The sequence below is a fragment of the Antechinus flavipes genome, chromosome 4 (assembly GCF_016432865.1).
Source record: "Antechinus flavipes isolate AdamAnt ecotype Samford, QLD, Australia chromosome 4, AdamAnt_v2, whole genome shotgun sequence".
Classification (NCBI taxonomy): domain Eukaryota; kingdom Metazoa; phylum Chordata; class Mammalia; order Dasyuromorphia; family Dasyuridae; genus Antechinus; species Antechinus flavipes.
The window spans coordinates 470,127,667-470,148,083 of NC_067401.1; the positions used below are offsets into that span (position 1 = coordinate 470,127,667).

The window sequence follows — 20,417 nt, forward strand, 5'->3', positions numbered from 1 at the left end:
GTTTGATTATTTATATTGTCAATTATGCTAATAGATTTCCTAATATTGAACCAGCCCTGCATTCTTGGTATAAATCTTATTTGATCATGGTGTATTATAATGGGGATGACTTTCTGTAATCTCTTTGCTAATATTTTATTTATGATTTTTGTATCAATATCATTAAGGAAATTGGTCTATAATTTTCTTTCTCTGTTTTCATGCTACCATGCTACCATTAGGTATCAGCACCATATCTGCACCATAAAAGGAATTTGGTAGGACTCCTTTCTCTAATTTTTCAAATAGTTTGCATAGTATTGGAATTAATTGTTCTTTAGGTGTTTTGTAGAATTCACATGTGAATCCATTTAGCCCTTGAGATTTTTTTCTTAGGGAGTTGATTAATTACTTGTTCTATTACTTTTTTCTAAAATGGGACTATTTAAGTAATTTATTTCCTCTCTGTTAATTTGGGCAATCTATATTTTTGTAGGTAATCCTCCTTTTCACTTAGATTACCAAATGTATTGACATATATTTCCTCTTCATTGGTGGAAAGTTCTCCCTTTTCATTTTTGAGACTAACAATTTGATTTTCTTCTTTCCTTTTCCTAATCAAATTAACTAAAGATTTATCTATGTTGTTGGGTTTGGTTTTGTTTTTCAGAAAACCAATTCTTAGTTTTATTTATTAATTCAATAGTTTTCTTATTTTCAATTTTATTAATCTCCTTTTTTATTTTCAGAATTTCATATTTGATATTTAATTGGGGGTTAATTTGTTCTTTTTCTAGCTTTTTTAGTTACAAGCCCAATCCATTGATCTTTTTCTCTATTTTATGCAAGTAAGAATCTAGAGATATAAAATTTCCTCTAATAATCACTTTGGCTGCATCCCACAAATTTTGGTATGTTGTCTCATTATTGTCATTCTCTTGGATGAAATTCTTGTGTCTATGACTTATTGTTTCACCCACTCATTTTTTAGTATGAGATTATTTAGTTTCCAATTAATTTTTGTTCTCTTTTCCCCTAGCCTTTTATTGCATGTAATTTTTATTGCATCATGATCTGAAAAAAATGTATTTACAATTTTTGCCTTTCTGCATTTGATTTTGAGGTTTTTACTCCCTAATACGTGGTCAATTTTTGTATAAGTCCCATATTCTGCCAAGAAAAAGGTATATTCCTTTCTGTCTCCATTTAATTTTCTCCAAAGGTCTATCATTCTTAACTTTTCTAGGATTCTATTTACTTCCTTAACTTCCTTCTTATTTATTTTGTGGTTTAATTTATCTAGTTCTGAGAGAGCAAGTATAGTTTTGCTATCTAATTTTTCTTGCAGCCCTCTAGGAATTTGGATGCTATATGTTTTTGGTGCATTTTTTTTAGTATTGATATTACTTCATTATCTATGATACCTTTAAGTAGGATGTAGTTTCTTTCCATATCTCTTAATTAGATCTATTTTTGCTTTTGCAAATAATAGATTCTGCTCCAGCCTTTTACCTTTACTCTGTATGTATCACTCTGCTTCTTGTAAACAACAAATTGTAAGATTCTGGCTTTTAATCCAGTCTGCTATTCTCTTCTGTTTTATGGAAGAGTTCATCCCATTTACATTCACAGATAAAATTATTAACTCTCTATTTCCTGCCATCTTGTTCACCCCTAGTTGTACTTTTCTATTCCCTTTCCCCCTTTCCCTCCTCCCCAGTATTTTGTTACTGACTACCCCTTCCCTCAAACAGTCTTTCCTTTTTGTATATGCTTTCCCTTTCTTATATCTTCCCCCTTCTACTTCTGTTCTTTCTTCTATTAGCCTACCCTCATTTTTTCCTTCCCCCTTCCCCTCCTACTTCCCTATCAACTGAAACAAGCTTTTCTATGAAGCTAAATGTGTCTGATATCTCTCTTTGACCCAAATCTGATGAGGGTAAGATTTGCATAATGTTCATCACCCTCTTCTTACCCTCAATTGCAATAAGTCTTTTTTTGCCTCTTCATGAGATGTAATTTTAACTCCATTTTCCTCTTCTTCCAGTAGTATCACCTTTCCTCCTCTAGTTTCTTTTTATATCATCACAATACAATTGAGTTTTATCTGTACCCTCTGAGTATACCCATAACAGAGATACTGATCTTAAGAGTTAAACATAACATCTTCCCATATAGGGAAATAAGCTTTTTAACTTTTAAAAGAAAGTTATTTTTCCTTTCATTTTCACCTTTTTATGCTTCTCTTGAGTTCTGTATTAGAAGATCAAATTTTCTATTCAACTCTAGTCTTTTTATCAGATATAGATGAAATTCACTTATTTCATTGAATGTCCATCTTTTTCTTTCTTCTTCTTTCTATTTTTTTTTTTTTGGCTGAGGCAATTGGGGTTAAGTGACTTGCCCAGGGTCACACATCTAGGACGTGTTAAGTGTCTGAGGTTAGATTTGAACTCAGGTCCTCCTGACTTCAGGGCTGGTGCTTTATCCACTGTTCCACCTAGCTCCCCCTAATATCCATCTTTTTCCTTGAAAGATGATGCTCAGTTTTGCTGATAGTTGATTCTTGAGTGCAGTCTAAGTTTCTTTGCTTTCCAGAATATCATATTCCATGCTCTTCAGTCCTTTAAAATGGAAGCCGTTAGGCCCTGGATAATCCTGATTGTGGCTCCTAAATATTTGAATTATTTCCTTCTGACTGCTTGTAATATTTTCTCCTTGATTTGGTAAATCTGAAAATTAGATGTTCCTTGGAGTTTTCATTTTGGAGTCTTTTTTAGGGGGTAATTGGTGAATTCTTTCAAAGACTATTTTACCTTCTGGTTCTAGAAGATCCAGATAGTTTTACTTGATGATTTCTTGAAAGATGATATCTAGATTCTTTTTTTCATCGTGGTTTTCAGGAAGCCCAATAATTCTTAAATTGTCTCTCCTAGATTTATTTTCCAGGTCAGTTGTTTTTCCAGTGAGGTACTTTACATTTTCTTCTCTTTTTCCATTTTTTTTTGTTTTATTTGACTGATTCTTGAAGTCTCATTGAGTCATTCACTTACATTTGTTCAATTCTAATTTTTAATGAATTATTCTTTTCAACTAGCTTTTCTATCTCCTTTTGCATTTGGCCAATTGAAGTTTTATATAAAGTGTTTGGCTCATTGCATTTTTTCCATTTCACAGATTTTGTTTTTTAATGAATTGGTTTTTTCATATCTATTTTGCAAGGAGTTATGTTTTTTTTTCCATTTCATCAACTCTATTTTTAAGGAGTTTTCTTCAGATAATTTCTGTGTTTTCTTTTCCATAATCTCTGGCAAAGATCTCATTTCCTTTCCCCATTTTTCTTCTAAGTCTTTTTAAAGATTCTTTTTTTAATTTTTCCAAGAGAGCCTTGTGAAATGGGGATCAACTCATATCACCCTTTGGACTTTATCTGGACTTGATTTGCCTTTAGGATCCTCAGGGTTTGAGGTCTGTTCTTTTCTTTCTTCATAAAAGATGTCTATGGTCAGAGTCCTTTTTGCTTTTTTGCTAATTTTTTAAAGGTTGAGATCTGCTCTTAAGGCAAAAGTTTGTTAGTTTGCCCTGGGGTGGGTGCTGCTAACTGAGTTATGGTGCTGGGTCGACATGGCCAGGTCCTGCATTCTTCCAGGACTCAGTGGTTCACACTTTGTCTTTTGTATTTGCTCTGGGTGTCTTGCAGAAAATCTGCTGAACTATTGGCTTGCAACCAGGATAGAGTAACCTAAGACCCTCACAGCAGATTTCCTGGTGTACACATGCCTCCATGCTCTGGCTCCCTGCCCCAGTTTCCCTACACTGGGGTCTGGGCTCAGCAATCTCTCCCCCTGCTGGATTGAGACAGACCTTTTCTGAAATTCCTTCAAAGTATCTTCTTCTGGAAATGTGTTGTACTCCAAATATTTGTAGGTTGTGTCACTCCAAAACCAGCTCAGAGGCTTAATCTGCTATTGTTGATTTGAAGGACATCTCAGAGGAGCTCAGATAGAGACATGTCTACTCTCTGCCATTTTGGCTCTGCCTCCGGGAGTTCATTATTGAACACAAAATAGATAATTTTGATTATATTAAGTTAAAAAGTTTTCGTACAAATGAAACCAATGCAGACAAGACTAGAAGGGAAACAATAAATGGGGGAGGGGGGATTTACATTCAAGGGTTCTGATAAAGGCCTCATTTCTAAAATATATAGCAATTGACTCAAATTTATAAAAACTCAAGCCATTCTCCAGATATTAAAAGATAACAGACAATTTTCAGATGAAGAAATTGAAACCATTTCTAGTCATATAAAAAGATGCTATAAATCATTATTGATCAGAGAAATGCAAATTAAAACAACTTTGAGATACTATTACATACCTCTCAGTTTGGCTAAGATAACAAGAAAAGGTCGTGATGAATGTTGGAGGAGATGTGGGAAAATTGGAACATTGTTGGTGGACTTGTGAACCAATCCAACCATTCTGGAGAGTGATTTGGAACTATGCCTAAAGGGCTATCAAAATGTGCATATCCTTTGATCCAGCAATATTTTTATTAGGCTTATAACCCAAAGATATCATAAAGGAGGGAAGACAACTCACATGTATTAAAAAAATGTCTGTGGCAGCCCTTTTCACACTGTCTAGAAACTGGAAATTGAATGGATACCCATCAATTGGAGAAAAGCTAAATAAGTTATGGTATATGAATGTCATGGAATATTTTTGTTCTATAAGAAATGACCAGCAGGATGATTTCAGAGAGATCTGGAGAGACTTACATGAACTGATGCTAAGTGAAATGAGTAGAACCAAGAGAACATTGCATGGAGCAACAAGATTATGTAATAATCAATTCTGATGGATGTGGGTCTTTTCGACAATGAGATGATTCAGGCCAGTTCCAATGGTCTTGTGATTAAGAAAACTATCTGCATCCACAGAGAGGACTGTGAGAACTGAGTATAGACCACAACATAACATTTTCATCCTTCTTGTTGTTTGCTTGGATTTTGTTTTCTTAATCTTTTTTTTCCCTTTTTGATCTGATTTTTCTTGTGCAGAAAGATAATTGTATAAATATGTGTGTGTGTATATATATATATATATACACATATATGATTTAACACATATTTTAATATGTTTAATATTTAATATATATAAGATTTCTTGCCATCTGGGGGAGAGGGTGAGGGGAAGAAGGGGATGTTCAAAAGGAGACAAGTTTGGGAGGGGAAAATGTATAAATGTATTTCTTTGAGATCACAGACTGAGTTTTTGTTGCCTACAGGTCACTGGGTATGAAGTATCCAAAAAGTAACTAATATTGTGGAATGAGAACTCAGAAAAGAGACTAAAATTAAATATGTAGCTATGAAAGTTATTTTCATAGATGATCATTGAATACAGGGGAATTTATTATGTCACAATGAGAGTGAGAAATGAAAGAGAAGAAGGACTAGACAAATTCATGGGGCACATCCATAGTTAAGAGAAGTCATATGGATGATGACCCAGAAAAGTGGGACAAAGAAGTAAAAGTCAGATGGATAGGAAGAGAACAGATATAGGAAATTTATGCAGAGAGTTGTGTTGGGGGAGAGAATGTTTGGTTTTGGAAATATGATGTCTGGGAAGCCTGTGAATAACCTTGGCTATCTTTACAATAATAATGACTTTGATTTCTATAGCACTTCCAGATTTACAAAATGCTTTCCCCCAATTTCATGTTAAAACAATTTTAACATCTTTTCTTTAAATTTTAAATTCCAAATTCTCTCCCTCTCTTTCCCTCCCACCATTGAGAAGACAAACAATTTGACATAAGTTATACATGTGTAGTCATGCAAAATATTTCCATATAAGTCATTCTGTGAAAGAAAAGACTCAAAAAAAATCTAAGAAAAATAAAGAAAAAGTGTCTTTGATTTGCATTCTGTGCACTACCAGTTCTTTTTCTGAAGATGGATAACAACTTTCATAAGTCCTATGAAATCGTCTTTGATCATTGTATTGTTGAGAATAGCTAAATTATTGCTAGTAGGCTATCATACAATATTGCTATTACCGTGTACACTGTTCTCTTGCTTCTGCTCATTTCACTTTGTATCAGTTCATGTAAATCTTTCCATATTTTTTCCCCAAGAATTTTACACAATCATGTACAACAATTTGTTCAGCTGTTCCACAAATAATGGACATTCCCTCAATTTCCAATTTTTGCCACTACTAAAGGAGCTGCCATAAATATTGTTGTACATAGAGATACTTTTTCTTTATGTTTTTGATATCTTTGGGATATAGACATAGTAATTTAGTCAAAGGATATTTGTGGTTTTATTGCCTTTAGCTCCAAATTGCTCTCCAGAATGGCTGAATTAGTATATAAACTCACCAATAGTACATTAGTGTTTTAATTCTTCCACATCCTCTCCAACATTTATCATTTTCTTTTTCAGTCACATTGACTAATCTGACAGAAATGAAGCAGTAGCTCAGAGTTGTTGTAATTTATATTTCTCTCGTCGGTTATGATTTAGACATTTTTATATGACTTTTAGATAGCTTTGATTGCTTTGTCTGAAAACTGCCTGTTCAAAAATTCTTTGAGCATTTAACAAATGAGGAATGGCTCTTATCTCTATAAATTTGACTCAGTTCTCTATGTTTGAAAAATGAAGTCTTTACCAAAGAAATGAGTAATGGCTTTGAGATCATGGATTTGAAAATCAGTCGAAAAAACTAAGTATGTTTATACTAGAAAAGATAGAAAGGTCAAAACAGAATACCCAACAAAGTGTCTGAAGGACTCTCACGGGGAAGAGAAACATTGCTATTCTTTATCTCTAAGTGCAGAACTGAATCACGGGTGCAAGTAGCGAAGATCAGATTTAAATTTGATGAAAAGAAATCTCAAAATGAGAGCTCTTCCAAAAGGAGGATGGACTATTCCTGGAGGCAGCATCTAGGACCTGAGACTGCAGGACTATTGTCCCTGCAGCAATGGACTAGAGTCAGTTTTCACATAGCAGACTGGTAGAATTTCCACCTCAGAAATTATCAAATGCTCAGGATCAGGGCTTGGTTTATTGCTTTGTTTCTTAAATAGACAAAAGAAAATGATGGTAAAAAAATATTAATAATGCAGATTAAATGTAAATGTGTGTCATGGGTACATCTTTTTTCCCCTCAGGATCTGGTTGTTAAACATTTCCCAGCACAGTCCTAGTAATCAAGGACATGGTAGAAGGATTTTCAGTTTGGGTATGGATTTGCCCTAATGCCCCCATGAGATCCCTTCCAAATATAAGATTCTGCGATTCTTTGCCTTAGTCCAACATCATTTTTATTCAGCAACACATTTTCATTAAGAATTTATTGCATCCAATGATCTATTAATCACCAGGGGAGATAAACAAGATAAATTCCAACCTATTTAGGAGTTTTGAGCAGAAGGGATAAGACATGCATAAATAAATGAACCAGAAATTGGAATATGGTGAATTAAAGAGGTGCATAAAGTACTTCTACATCACTTGGTTATTCAGTGTCCAAGAATACACATAGAGAGGGCCCTGTGTGAAGCATTTTGGATGGTAGCCGTATTTATAGCCTGAAGCAATGCTGATACAAGACCTAGTTCAGTGCTCTCAATTTTTTTTTTGGTCTCGCCCACCCCTGGCGGAAAAATATTTTGAGTCTCCACCAATGTGTTTGCTTATAAATTATATGCATGTACTTACCAATAGTTATGTACACTATAAAACTTAGACCCCAAAAAGAAATGTTTAAAGGATAAAATAAAGATGAAATATTTGAACCTTGAATCACTGGAGAACCATGGAGTTTTATTAAGCATGAGGTGATCGCACTTTAGGAAAATCTCTTTCTCAGCTTGCAAAGGGAAAAGGCCTGAATTTTTTTTAGGGAAACCACCTATTGCAATAGTTCAACAAGAGATGATGGAGCTGTATGAGTGGACAGAAAGGGTCAATAGCTAGATCAAGGCTTGGCCACCAATTGATCACATTTGTGAGTGAGAACAAATGAGGAGCCAAAGATGATGCTAAAGTTGTTCCTACCTGGAAGGATGATAATGCTCATGTCAGTAATAATCTGTATCTGAGATCGTAACCCATTCATGTCTGCTCATACTCTGTGACCGGTTTGTTTAATCATTTCAGCCCTGTTTGACTCTGGGTGACCCCATTTGGGGTTTTCTTGGTTAAGACACTGGAGTGCTTGCCATTTTCTTCTCTAATTCATTTTACTGATAAGGAAACTGAGGCAAACAGGATTAAGTGACTTGTCCAGGGTCACACAGCTGGGAAGTTTCTGAAGCCACATTTGAACTCAGGAATTCCTGACTCCTAGCTCAGCCCTCTAACTACTGAACCACTTAGCTGCCCATAACTCACCTAATCCCACCCAAAATGAAATGGGGGGAAGGGAAAGCTCTTCTTTATCAAGTGCCAGGACAGAACCTTCCCTCAGAAGGTAATCCAAGGCATAAGGGTAAGGAAAGGAAACGGAGATTATCCCAATGGCTCCTGTATCACTGCCGTGTCCCTAGTTTAGGGCAGGTTGACCCAGAACAGGAGAGGTTGGGACTCTGAGTGTGGATAAGAGTGACTGTGCTAGAAACAAGCACCATGTTGGTCTTTCCTAATGAGTGTAGGAATTAACTTGTCTGAAGCTTCATTTGAACTTGAGTCTTCTTCACCAAAGCTCAGGGAACTACATGGCTGCTTAAATATATTAACATTCATATTTGTTATAACAAATTCTTTGTGGTCTCTTCCTGTGATTTCATGGACACAGAGAACTCCCAAGAATGGAAAGCTACTCCACAAGTTCTGATCAGTGATTGAGTTTATAGTTTAGATCCTCAAGGAGTCTCGCATTTCTGAGAAATTCGTTATTTGCTGCATGGATGTGTATACATATAATATAAATATTTAGCATATACTTTAACATATTTAACATTGTATTAGTCTACCTGCCGTCAGGGGAATGGGGTGGGGGGAAGGAGGGGAAAAGTTGGAACAGAAGGTTTTGCAAGGGTCAGTGTTGAAAAATTACCCATGCATATATCTTGTAAATAAAAAGCTGTAATAAAAAAAAAAAAAGAAATTAGTTATTTGCCTGGGGTCACACAGTCAGTATGTGTCAAAGGTGGGAATCAAACCCAGGGCTTCCTGACCCGAATGTCCATCTTCTAGCTACTTTTCCTCTTATCTCTCAAATATCTTCCTCTATAGTATATTATAGACAATATACTATATAATATGCATAATATACTGTTATATATAGATAGATACATTATATTGCATATGGTATATGAACTATAATATAATATATTATAGTAATAGTTATGATTATTTGGAATATAAGCAACATTCTCATTTCAAGGACCCCTAACTGTCAATGTGTGTTTCCTTCCAACAGAAACCTTAGTGCATGATCTTTTTCACACATTAGGGAGGACAGTACCTAGCGCCAAGGCCCTTCATCAGGAGTCCGTTTTCTCTTTGCCTTCTCTTCCCCATCTGGACAGCCCAGAACACAGGCAGATGCTGGACCGCTCACACAGTTTAGATGAGATGGGAACCATTCAGTCGATAAGCATTTATTAAGTGCCTATTGTGTACAAGTCCTAAGGACACAGAAGGTAAAAAACACTTCCTGATCTCAGGGAGCTTATGATCCAATGGGTAAGAGAGTATGAAAATACATAAGTACATGTGTGTATTTGTGTATTTTCATACTATTTTACCCATTGGATCATACATGTGTGCATACATACATATACATATACACATGTCATATACCACATGTGTACACACATACATATATAATATACCACACATATACCTATATAGTATACCGTACATGTACACATATATCTATCAAGTTATACATAGGATAAATAAAAGATAATTAACAGAGGGAAGACATTCAAATTAAGAAAAGTCGAGGAAAGTTTCCTGTAGAAGGCAGGATTTTAGTTGGGATTTGAAGGAAGCCAGGGAGATCAGAAATTGGAGTGGGAAGAGGGAGAACATTTCAGGCACGGGAGAGAACCAGAAAATATGGTCAGAGCTGAGAAATGGAGTGCCTTGTTTGGGGAACAACAGGAGGGCAGGATCCCTGGACAGAAGAGTATGTGCTGAGGAGAAAGGTGTAGGAAGACTGGAGAGGTAGGAGGGAGCCAGGTTATGAGGGGCTTTGAGGGCCAGACAGCGTTTTGTATTTGCTCCTGGGAGTAATAGGGAGTTAATGGAGTTTATTGAATATGGAGGTGACATGATTGAGTTTTAGGAAAATCACTTTGACAACCGACTGGAAGATGAACCAGAGGAGTGGAGAGACAAGCAGGAATACCCAGTCCCTGCTCCTCCAGGCTCCTGCAGAGGTTCTACTCCTTCCAGAGTGGTGGAGGACTAATAAAGAGGCCTTTCCCTGCACTGTAATCCTCCAGGCCTTGCCGTCTGCTCCACCACTCTGCCCTCAGTGGTCCTGGACCTGGCCCTCAGCCCCGCGCTGCTCCCTCAGGACTTCGGTGCTTTTGCGTCTGCCCTACAGAAGGGCTTCCGTGTTGTTTCACCCACTAAGAGGGTGAGCTTCTTGGGAGGTGAAAGAGATATGCGAAGCAGACCAGTCATTGTTGTTTTGGGCATTAGGTGAATTGTGCAATAAATAAAATAAAAGAAACGAATGAATGAAATATAAAATAAATGAAAACATCATAAACTGTAAGAATGCTGGGCAACTGACAGGACTGTAATGGCCAGATCTGGGCGTTGAAAAGATAATTCCTCTTGCCACAGAGTTCTCAGAAATGGTTTTTCCAGCCCTTTCTCTGGGCCCTCTCCCCTGCCCCCAGCCCAGCAAGATGTGGCCCCACAAAGTAGCATTTCAGTGTTCTGTAACAACAAAGAAACATTTATTACTAATTCCTATATTCTTCAAATCTCCTTTTCACGCATTTCTTATCACATTCAGAGAACATTCCCTCTCCCAGAGTCCTCCTTGATGGTTCCTTGTGATATGGAGGTAACTGGGCTTCTTGAGGGCACTCTGGCAAGTGATGGGGAAGTTAGCCGGAGAGTGCAGAGCTGAGCCGGGCTGCGGGCTCTGTGGCCCCTGAGAGAGCCCAGCTGAATGTGCAGACGCACCAGGGGACGGTGATGGGAATCTCCACCAGGGGACGGAGTTTTAGTCAGAGCAATGCTCTGTCTCTCTTTCTCTCTCCACCCCCCCCCCTTCACACATGTGTGTCCACACACAGACTCAATGATTCCCTATTTTCAAATACAAATAATATAAACTCCTATCTGGCATTCAAAACCCTTTATAACCTCATTTCCTGCTACCTTCCTAGTCTTCTTACACCTTATCCCCCTCTCCCTACAGACTCTTCAATACAGAGACACTAAAGCCTTCTCATGCTTCCTCAAACAAGACACCCCTTAGTTTTTCTTTAAGTCTCAACTAAAATGCTCTTTCACATGAAGCCTTTTCCAAATCAGTTTTAATTCAAGTCCTAGTTTCTTTTGATCATTCCCTATTTATCATGTATGTAACATATGTGTACACAGTTCTTTCTATGTTGTTTTACTTATTGGATTGAGAGCTTCTTGAGGGCAGGGGCTGTCTTTTCCCTTCCTTTGTAGCCCTACCATTTAGCCCAGTTCCTGGAATACACTAAGTACTTAATAAATGTTTATTGTTTGGCTATGCTTAGTATTGCTATTGTCTTATTATACTCTGCATGTTTATGAAGGGGGTTTTATTTGGGGGGCTTTTGTTGTTAAATTGTGGGGTAATAAGATTAGATAATAAAATGTTTTAACTCTTTGCCACATCCTCCCTTGAAAGAGTGTAAAGAAACCATTGGCTACAATAATATGTGATTATTTTACAAACAAATGACATAGACAATGACTATATGGTGATATTGATGGTCACGGCAATAACTGCTGACTTCTGCTTCACATTTTACAGAAAAATCTTCGTTTTTTAATTCTTTTTATGTTCGAAGTAATAGATGACTCTAGGCTAGCATGTTAAAAAAAAAATTCTACATAGAAATGAGACTCGAACCGAGCCTTGAAGAATGAGTAGGATTTTGATGAGATTTGGAGGGAGTGACATTGCAGGTGAAGACAAAAGGATCTGAAAAAAACCCACAGGATATTCTCAAGGAGAAGTGAATTTAGAGAATTCCATAATCTTTCATTTAAGAGGACCTCAGGAGCTCTCTATTTTGCTCTATAATTGAACATGGATCTCTCAACGTACCTAAGAGGTTATCTTCAAGTCTTCAATGGAAAAACTCTAGTGAGGGATGTCATGAAAGATATTGTCTAAAAGTTCAGATAGGATAATTTTGTGGAAGGCTTGAAAGTTCCGAATCAAGAATATGAGCTGCTGGCACTAGGGAGAAACTGAAGGTTTCAGAGTAGAGGAAGAACACTCTATCAAAGAATTATTTTCTCCTTTTTGACTAATATCCATATTATAGAAATCTCATTAGGTTAAATGGCTTTTTCTACCCACTTTGTGCTTTGTGAGATGAAGCTATTATAAATTCAATATATTTAATGGTGATTTTCTTGAGGCTAAAGAATGACTGCAAGCAAAGTCCAATTAGTTTCATCCTATGACAAATAAGAACAATGTTACTACCAGTTAAAATAGCAGCGTAGCTTTAGTTCTTTGAAAGTAATACATTTTTACTTAGAATAATCCTCAAAGTTTAAGATTCATGCTGGTCTCTTCCCATACTAATGAAACTGTTTCTTCTCTTTTGCCTTAGGAAAAAGTAAAAACTGTGGAAATGTTTCAGAACCGATACCAAAATGAAGAGAGAATTTATGCCATTCCAAAATCCAACAAGCTTCAGGCTGCATATAATTCTGCCATTGACCACCAAGTTTCGGCTGACAGAAACTCAGACTCATTTACTTATAAAAACTTAGACAAATTACCACTTTGTCCCAATGGCAATTCACAGTCATCTGACCCTTTTAAAATCCAAACAGAAAAGACCAGTGAGGAAGAGAAATGTTCCATATTCTCTGATGTCCCAGGGAAGAATGTATTACCTCCAAAATATTCTATGCAGGACGTACTTATTGCCGACAAAGGCCAGTCACATCAAAAGACAATCAAAGCAGAGGAGGTAAAGATGAAAAATTGCTTTAGGAACACCCTGGACAATTGGGAGAAAGCGATGACTCAACACAGTGGGACACAGGTTGCAACATCCCTTGCAAAGCATTCAAATAAATCCTTTCCTCAGGAAAGCCAAAACAGTGCTGTAGGAAATACTCCAGAAAGCCAAAAAACAAAACCTAGGAGAAACCCAAAATGGACATTACCTTCCCAGAAGCGCATGATTATTCATGGACTAATAGTTGCCTCTTTCAAGGAACCTTCTGAAATCTCGTCTCCTTCCAGTGACAGGAACCCAGGGTCAACATCTAAGTCTTTCAAAGAGACCTCCAACATTCCTTCTTCCTCTGCCGATAAAAGTCCAAGAACCACAGTGACATCTTTCAAAGACACAGCTGAGATTCCTTCATCATCCAGTGAGAAAAGCCCAAGGGCAAAATTGGTTTCTTTTAAAAAATCTTCTGAGATTTCTTCTTCCTTCAGAGACAAAAGAGCAAAGAAAACACAGGGGTCTTTCAAAAAGTCTTCTGAGATTCCTTATTCATCCAAGGACCGGAGACCGGGGAAAACTTTGGCCACTTTCAAAGAGACCTCTCCGATTCCTTCATCACCTAGGGACAAGAGAGCAGGGAAAACAATGGCTACTCCCAGGGAGTTCTATGAGATTCTTTCTTCGTCTAGAGACAGGAGATTTGGGAAAACATTATCATCTCCCAAAGCACACTCTGAGATTCCTTCTTCCCAAAGTGGTAGAAAACCAGGAATAACACTGGTATCATTTAAAGAATCTTCAGAAACTATTTCTCCATCCATTGACAAGAGACCAAACACAACACCTGCGTCTTTCAAAGAGGGCTGTGAACTTCCTTCTAACATAAGTCAAGTGAGTGCACTGGGCTCTTTCACAGAATATTATAAGGTTCTTCCTTTGCCCAGAGACAAGCAGTCAGGGAAAACAATGGAATCTTCCCAAAGTCACTATGAACTTTCTTCTTCATCCGGTGACAGAAGCCCAGGAACAACAGTGGAGTCTTTCAAAGATTATCATGATATCCTTCCTTTGCCAAAGGATGAGAAACCGAGAAAAACAGTGGATCCTTCCAAACAAGAATTCCATTCTTCATCTGGTAACAAAAGCCCAGGCATAATATTGAATTCATTCTCAAAATCTTATGAGATTTTTCCTTTGTCCAGGGACAAGAGACCAGACAAAATGTTGGACAGAGCCAAAGAGTCCTCTAAGCTTTCTTTTTCATCCAGTGACAGAAACCCAGGTGTGATATTAGACTCTTCCAAAGATGCTCCTGAGATTCCTCTTTTATCTGGGGACAAGAAAGCATGGAAAATGCACACCTCTGCCAAAGAGTCCTCTGAGATTTCTTCTTCATCCAGTGACAGAAACCCAGGCGTGGAATTAGACTCTTCCAAAGATGCTCCTGAGTTTCTTCTTTTGTCCAGGGACGAGAAAGCATGGAAAATGCACACCTCTGCCAAAGAGTCCTCTGAGATTTCTTCTTCATCCAGTGACAGAAACCCAGGCGTGGAATTAGACTCTTCCAAAGATGCTCCTGAGATTCTTCTTTTATCCGGGGATAAGAAAGCATGGAAAATTCACACCTCTGCCAAAGAGTCCTCTGAGCTTTCTTCTTCATCCAGTGACAGAAACCCAAGCATGGAATTAGACTCTTCCAAAGATGCTTCTGAAATTCTTCTTTTATCTGGGGATAAGAAAGCATGGAAAATTCACACCTCTGCCAAAGAGTCCTCTGAGCTTTCTTCTTCATCCAATGACAGAAACCCAGGCGTGGAATTAGACTCTTCCAAAGATGCTCCTGAGATTCTTCTTTTATCCGGGGACAAGAAAGCATGGAAAATGCACACCTCTGCCAAAGAGTCCTCTGAGCTTTCTTCTTCATCCAATGACAGAAACCCAGGCGTGGAATTAGACTCTTCCAAAAATGCTTCTGAGATTCTTCTTTTATCTGGGGACAAGAAAGCATGGAAAATGCACACCTCTGCCAAAGAATCCTCTGAGCTTTCTTCTTCATCCAGTGACAGAAACCCAGGCGTGGAATTAGACTCTTCCAAAGATGCTCCTGAGATTCTTCTTTTATCCGGGGACAAGAAAGCATGGAAAATGCACACCTCTGCCAAAGAGTCCTCTGAGCTTTCTTCTTCATCCAGTGACAGAAATCCAAGTATGAAATTAGACTCTTCCAAAGATGCTTCTGAGATTCTTCTTTTATCCGGGGACAAGAAAGCATGGAAAATGCACACCTCTGCCAAAGAGTCCTCTGAGCTTTCTTCCTCATCCAGTGACAGAAACCCAGGCATGGAATTAGACTCTTCCAAAGATGCTTCTGAGATTCTTCTTTTGTCCGGGGACAAAAAAGCATGGAAAATGCACACCTCTGCCAAAGAGTCCTCTGAGCTTTCTTCATCCTGTGACAGAAGTAAAAAGATAACAGCATCATGCAAAGAATCTTCAGAGATTATTTCTTTATCTGGACACATAAAGTCTGTGACAATACCCACTTCTTCCAAAGAATCTTATGAACTTGCTTCTTCACCCAGTGTCCAAAGGCCAGGTACAATACTGGTCTCTTCTAAAGAATCTTTGGTGACTTCGCCTTTGTCCAAGAACAGGGGACCAAGAGGAAGACTTAGCTCTTTCAAAGAGTTTTCTAAGCTTCTTTCTTCATACAGGAACATGAAATCAAGTACAACACTTGACTTTTCTAAAGAGTGCCGTGAACTTCCAATTTTATCCAGCGACAAAAGCTCATGGACATCATTGGATCCTTTAAAAAAATCTTCCGAGTTGCCCTTATTATCTGAGGACAGGAGACACAAAACAAGTTGTGGTTCTTTCAAGGAATCCTCTGAAATCCCATCTTTGTCCAATGACAAAAGTCCAAGGATGACAACGGCCTCTTTGCAAGAGTGCTCTGATATTCCTTCCTCATTCAGTGAAAGAAGTTCGAAGCCAAAAATTGCTTCTTTCAAAGAATCCTCTGAGATTCCTTCGATGTACAGGAACAGGAGAATAAGGGCAAAAGAATCCTGTGTGCGTCCTCGTTCATTCAGTGGCAAGAAACCTGTGAGGACACTCTCCTTTTCCAAAGAGTCCTTTAATACACCTTCACCCAGCGGAATAAGCCCAGGAACAATATCAGACTCGTTAATGGAATATACTGAGATGTCTTCATCATCCAATGACAGAAGATCAGGGCCGAGATGGACCTCTTTCAAAGAACCCTCTGAGATTCCTTCTTCTTGCAGCCACTTGAGCCCAGAACCAACATATTACAAAAAGTCTTCTGAGCCTGATCCATCATACAGTAACATACCCAGAATAGCTTCCTTCAAAAAATCTTTTGAGATTCTTTCTGCATCAAATGACAGGATCTCAGAACCAACATTTATCCCCCTCAAAGAATCTCCTGAGATTTCTCTAACTAGTGATGTGAGTCCAGGTACCATTTTTAAATCTTTATCAGGCTTCATCACGAGCTCAGAGCCAACAATGACATCTAGTGAAGAGTATTTTGAGGTTCCTCCATCTCCAAGTGACGGAATGCCAGAGCCAGTTTTGATTTCATTCAAAGACTCTTCCATCATTCCTTTGCCTGGTGACGTGAATCCGGGGAGCATAGCTACTTCTTTTAAAGGGCCTTCTGAAATTCCCTCTTCATCCACCGATCGAAGCCCAGGGATAATACTTACTTCTTTCACGGAATCTTACGAGAGTCGTTCTTCTTGTGAAATGGATTTAGTGACCATATTTGTGTCTTTCAAAGAATCTGCTAAGATTCTTTCTTCTCTAGATGACAGAAAGTCAGAGCCAAGACGTGTGTCTCTTAGAAAAACCTATGAGATTCCTTCCTCTGACATGAATTCAAGATCGATATTTGTCTCTGTGAAAGAGTGTTCTGAGATTTGTACTTCATCTAGTGATGGAATCCCAGGGAGAACACCTGACTCATTTAAAAAGTCCTCTGAGGTTCCCTCATCACATAATTCCAAAGTGACTTCTTTCAATGAGTCTTCTAATATCCTTTCTTCAGCTGTTGACAAGCAACCAGGGATAACCCTTACAACATTCAAGGAGCCAATATTACTTCCTTTCAAAGAGTCTTCTGACTTTATTTCTTCATCTGATGACAGGAGTCCAGGATTAACAGGGGCTCCTTTAAATGATGCTTTAAATGATCCTTCATCTAGTGATGGGAATTCAAGGAAAGCCCTGGCTTCTTTCAGAGATATTTCTACGATTCCTTTATCATGTGTTGCCAGAAAATCAGGGCCAACAGTGACTTCTGTTAAAGAGTTTTTTGAGATACCTTCTTCTTCCACTATTAGGAAGCCAGAAAAAGATCTTACTACTTACTCTTCAGATATTCCTTTATTATTGAATGACAGGAGTCCAGAGACAATAGCAGTCCCTTTTGAAGAGTCTTCTCATATTATTTCTTCATCCAATGATAGAAGACCAGAGCCAAAAATTGCTTCTATCACAGAGTCTTCTGAGATACCGTCTTCATCCAGTGACAATAGACAAGGTATATTTTCCTCTATCAAAGGATCTTCTGAAATTTCTTCTTCATGCACAGACGAGAGACAAGGGACAACACTTGCACCGATCAAAGAAACTTCTAAAACATCTTCTTCTTCTAATGAAAAGAGCTCAAGTGTGATATGGGCTCCTCTCAAAGAGTCTTCTGAGAGTCTCATCTCAACCATTGGTAGGAAGCCAGGAACGAGATTAACTCCTGCCAAAGAGTCTTATAAGATTCTGTCTTCATCCAGTGAGAAGAATCCAGAGGCAATGGCCACTCCTGCCAAAAAGTCTCCTGAGATTCCTTCTTCAGCCAGTGGCAAGAATCCAGTACTTGCCCCAGCCAAGGAATCTTCTAAGATTCTACTGTTATCCAATGACATAAGATCATGGCCAACAGTGAGTTCTATCAAAGAATCTTTTGAAAATGCTTCCTTATTCAATGACAGGAGACTAAGGGCAAGTTTTTCCTCCACCCAAGAATTTTCTGAGATTCTTCCCTCATGCACTGATAGGCAATTAGGTAAATTAGCCCTTGTCCAAAAGTCTACTGAGATCCCTTCCACATCTGTTAACAAAAGACCAAAGACTACGTTTGCCTCTTTCAGAGAGTTTTTTGATATTCTTTCTTTAGACAATGTCAGGAGTCAAGGGACAACACTTACTTCTGTCAAAGAATTTTCTGAGCGTCCTGACCGAGGATTGGAACCAAGAGTCACTTCTTTCCAAGATTCTTCTGTGATACGTTCTGTCCTCAAGGACAAGGAATCAGGGACAGCCCTGACCTCTTTCAAAGATATTTCTGAGATTCCTTTATCATGTATTGACAGGAGACCAGGCCCAACAGTGACTTCTGTTAAAGAGTCTTTTAAGATACCCTCTTCTTCCACCAATAAGAAGCTAGGGAAAGGCCTTACTACTACTACTACTACTACTATTAAAGACTCTTCAGATATTCATTTATTATTGAGTGACAAGGATCCAGAGACAAAATTAGTCCCTTTTGAAGAGTCTTTTCATGTTATTTCTTCATCCAGTGACAGAAGACCAGAGCCAACCATGGATTCTGTCAGAGATTCTTTTGAGACCAGTGACAAGAGACCAGCCATATTTATCCCTATTAAGGAATCTTCTGAAATTCCCACTTCATGTACACACAGGAGACTGGGGATAACACTTACACCAGTCAAAGAAACTTCTAAAATCTCTTCTTCTTCCACTGACAAAAGTTCGGGGGCAATATGTGCTCCTCTCAAAGAATTTTTTGAGATTCTTGTTTCAACTGGTGACGGGAAGCCAAGAACAAGACTAGATCCTGTCAAAGAATCTTCTGAGATTCCATCTTCAGCCAGTGAGAAGGATCCAGGGACAACAGCCACTCCTGTCAAAGAGTCTTCTGAGATTCCTTCTTCATCCAGTGACAAGAATCTAGTACTTGCCCAAATCAAAGAATCTTCTAAGGTTCTATTGTTATCCAGTGACAGAGGAGCATGGCCAACAGTGGGTTCTATCAAAGAGTCTTTTGAAATTTCTTCTTCATTCAGTGATAGAAAAGCAGAGGCGAGTCTTCCCCCTGCCCAAGAGTTTTCTAAGATTCTTTCCTCATCCACCGATAGACAACTAGGCACAGTAGTCCTTGTCCAAGAGTCTTCTGAGATTCCTTCTTCAGTCAGTGATGAGAAACCACGGACACTGACCCCTGACCGAGAGTCTGCTGAGATTCCTTCCACCTCCATTGTTAGAAGAGTAGGGACGACACTCGCCTCTTTCAAAGAGTCTTCTGATAGTCCTTCTTTAGAGAATGTCAGGAATCAAGGGACAATTCTGACTTCTGTCAAAGAGTCTTCTAAGAGTCCTTCGTCTCCTGATGGAAGATCAGAACCAAGAGTCACTCCTTGCCAATGTTCTTCTGTGAAAGAGACGGGGCCAGGGACACCTCTGGTCTCTTTCAAGTCATCCAGTGATAGAAAACTAGGGTCAATGGTGTCTTTGGCCAAAGAGTGTTTTAAGATACCTCTGCCCACTGGCAAAAAACCAGGGCCATTATTTGCTGCTATCAAAGAGTCGCCTGAGGCAGCTTTTTCATCCAGTGACAAGGGCCCTGAGATGGCACTCGGCTCTCCCAAGGAGATTTCTCCTCCAGTCAATGACAGAAGACTGGGGCCAACAATGTCTTCTATCAAAGTGTCTTTTAATATACCTTCTTCATTTAGGGACAGTGGACCAGGGATAACACTCGCCTCTTTCAAAGATACTTCTAAAATCCCTCTGTCATCCAGTGAAAGAAGATTAGGGCCAACGGTGGCTTCCATTAAAAAGGTTTTTGAGACCGGGAAATTTGTCTCTTTCAAAGAATTTTTTGAGGTTCCTTCTTTGATCAGTCCCACAAGCCAAGAAGATACAAAACATAGGAAGAGTGGAGGGAAAAAACCATCACTGCCTATTTATGAATCAGTAGATCTCCATGGGTTAGAGCTAGATCCTCAAGGTATGTTGTTTTAATCATTTCTTCTTTGAAGAAAGGGAACTTTCTGTTGTTTTTAACCCCCAAATATGACATGTTTTAGAATCAGGGATCCTCAAACTTTTTAGATAGGGGGCCAGTTCACTGTCCCTCAGACTGTTGGAGGGCCATACTATAGTAAAAACAAAAACTTTGTTTTGTGGGCCTTTAAATAAAGAAACTTCATAGCCCTGGG

General features: G+C 38.4%; 1 protein-coding gene across 2 annotated transcripts in view; it reads left to right on the top strand.

Moving 5' to 3' along the window:
- Positions 1–17,076: 17,076 nt before the first annotated feature.
- FYB2 (FYN binding protein 2) overlaps positions 17,077–20,417 on the top strand; it is a 53,521-nt gene continuing 50,180 nt past the window's right edge. Inside the window, exon 1 of one of the 2 annotated variants that reach the window (XM_051999595.1) lies at positions 17,077–20,206. In XM_051999595.1, coding sequence (XP_051855555.1) covers positions 17,989–20,206 — 2,218 coding nt within the window. In that variant the 5' untranslated portion in view covers positions 17,077–17,988. The remainder of the gene's footprint in view (positions 20,207–20,417) is intronic. The other variant, XM_051999594.1, reaches the window with a different exon arrangement.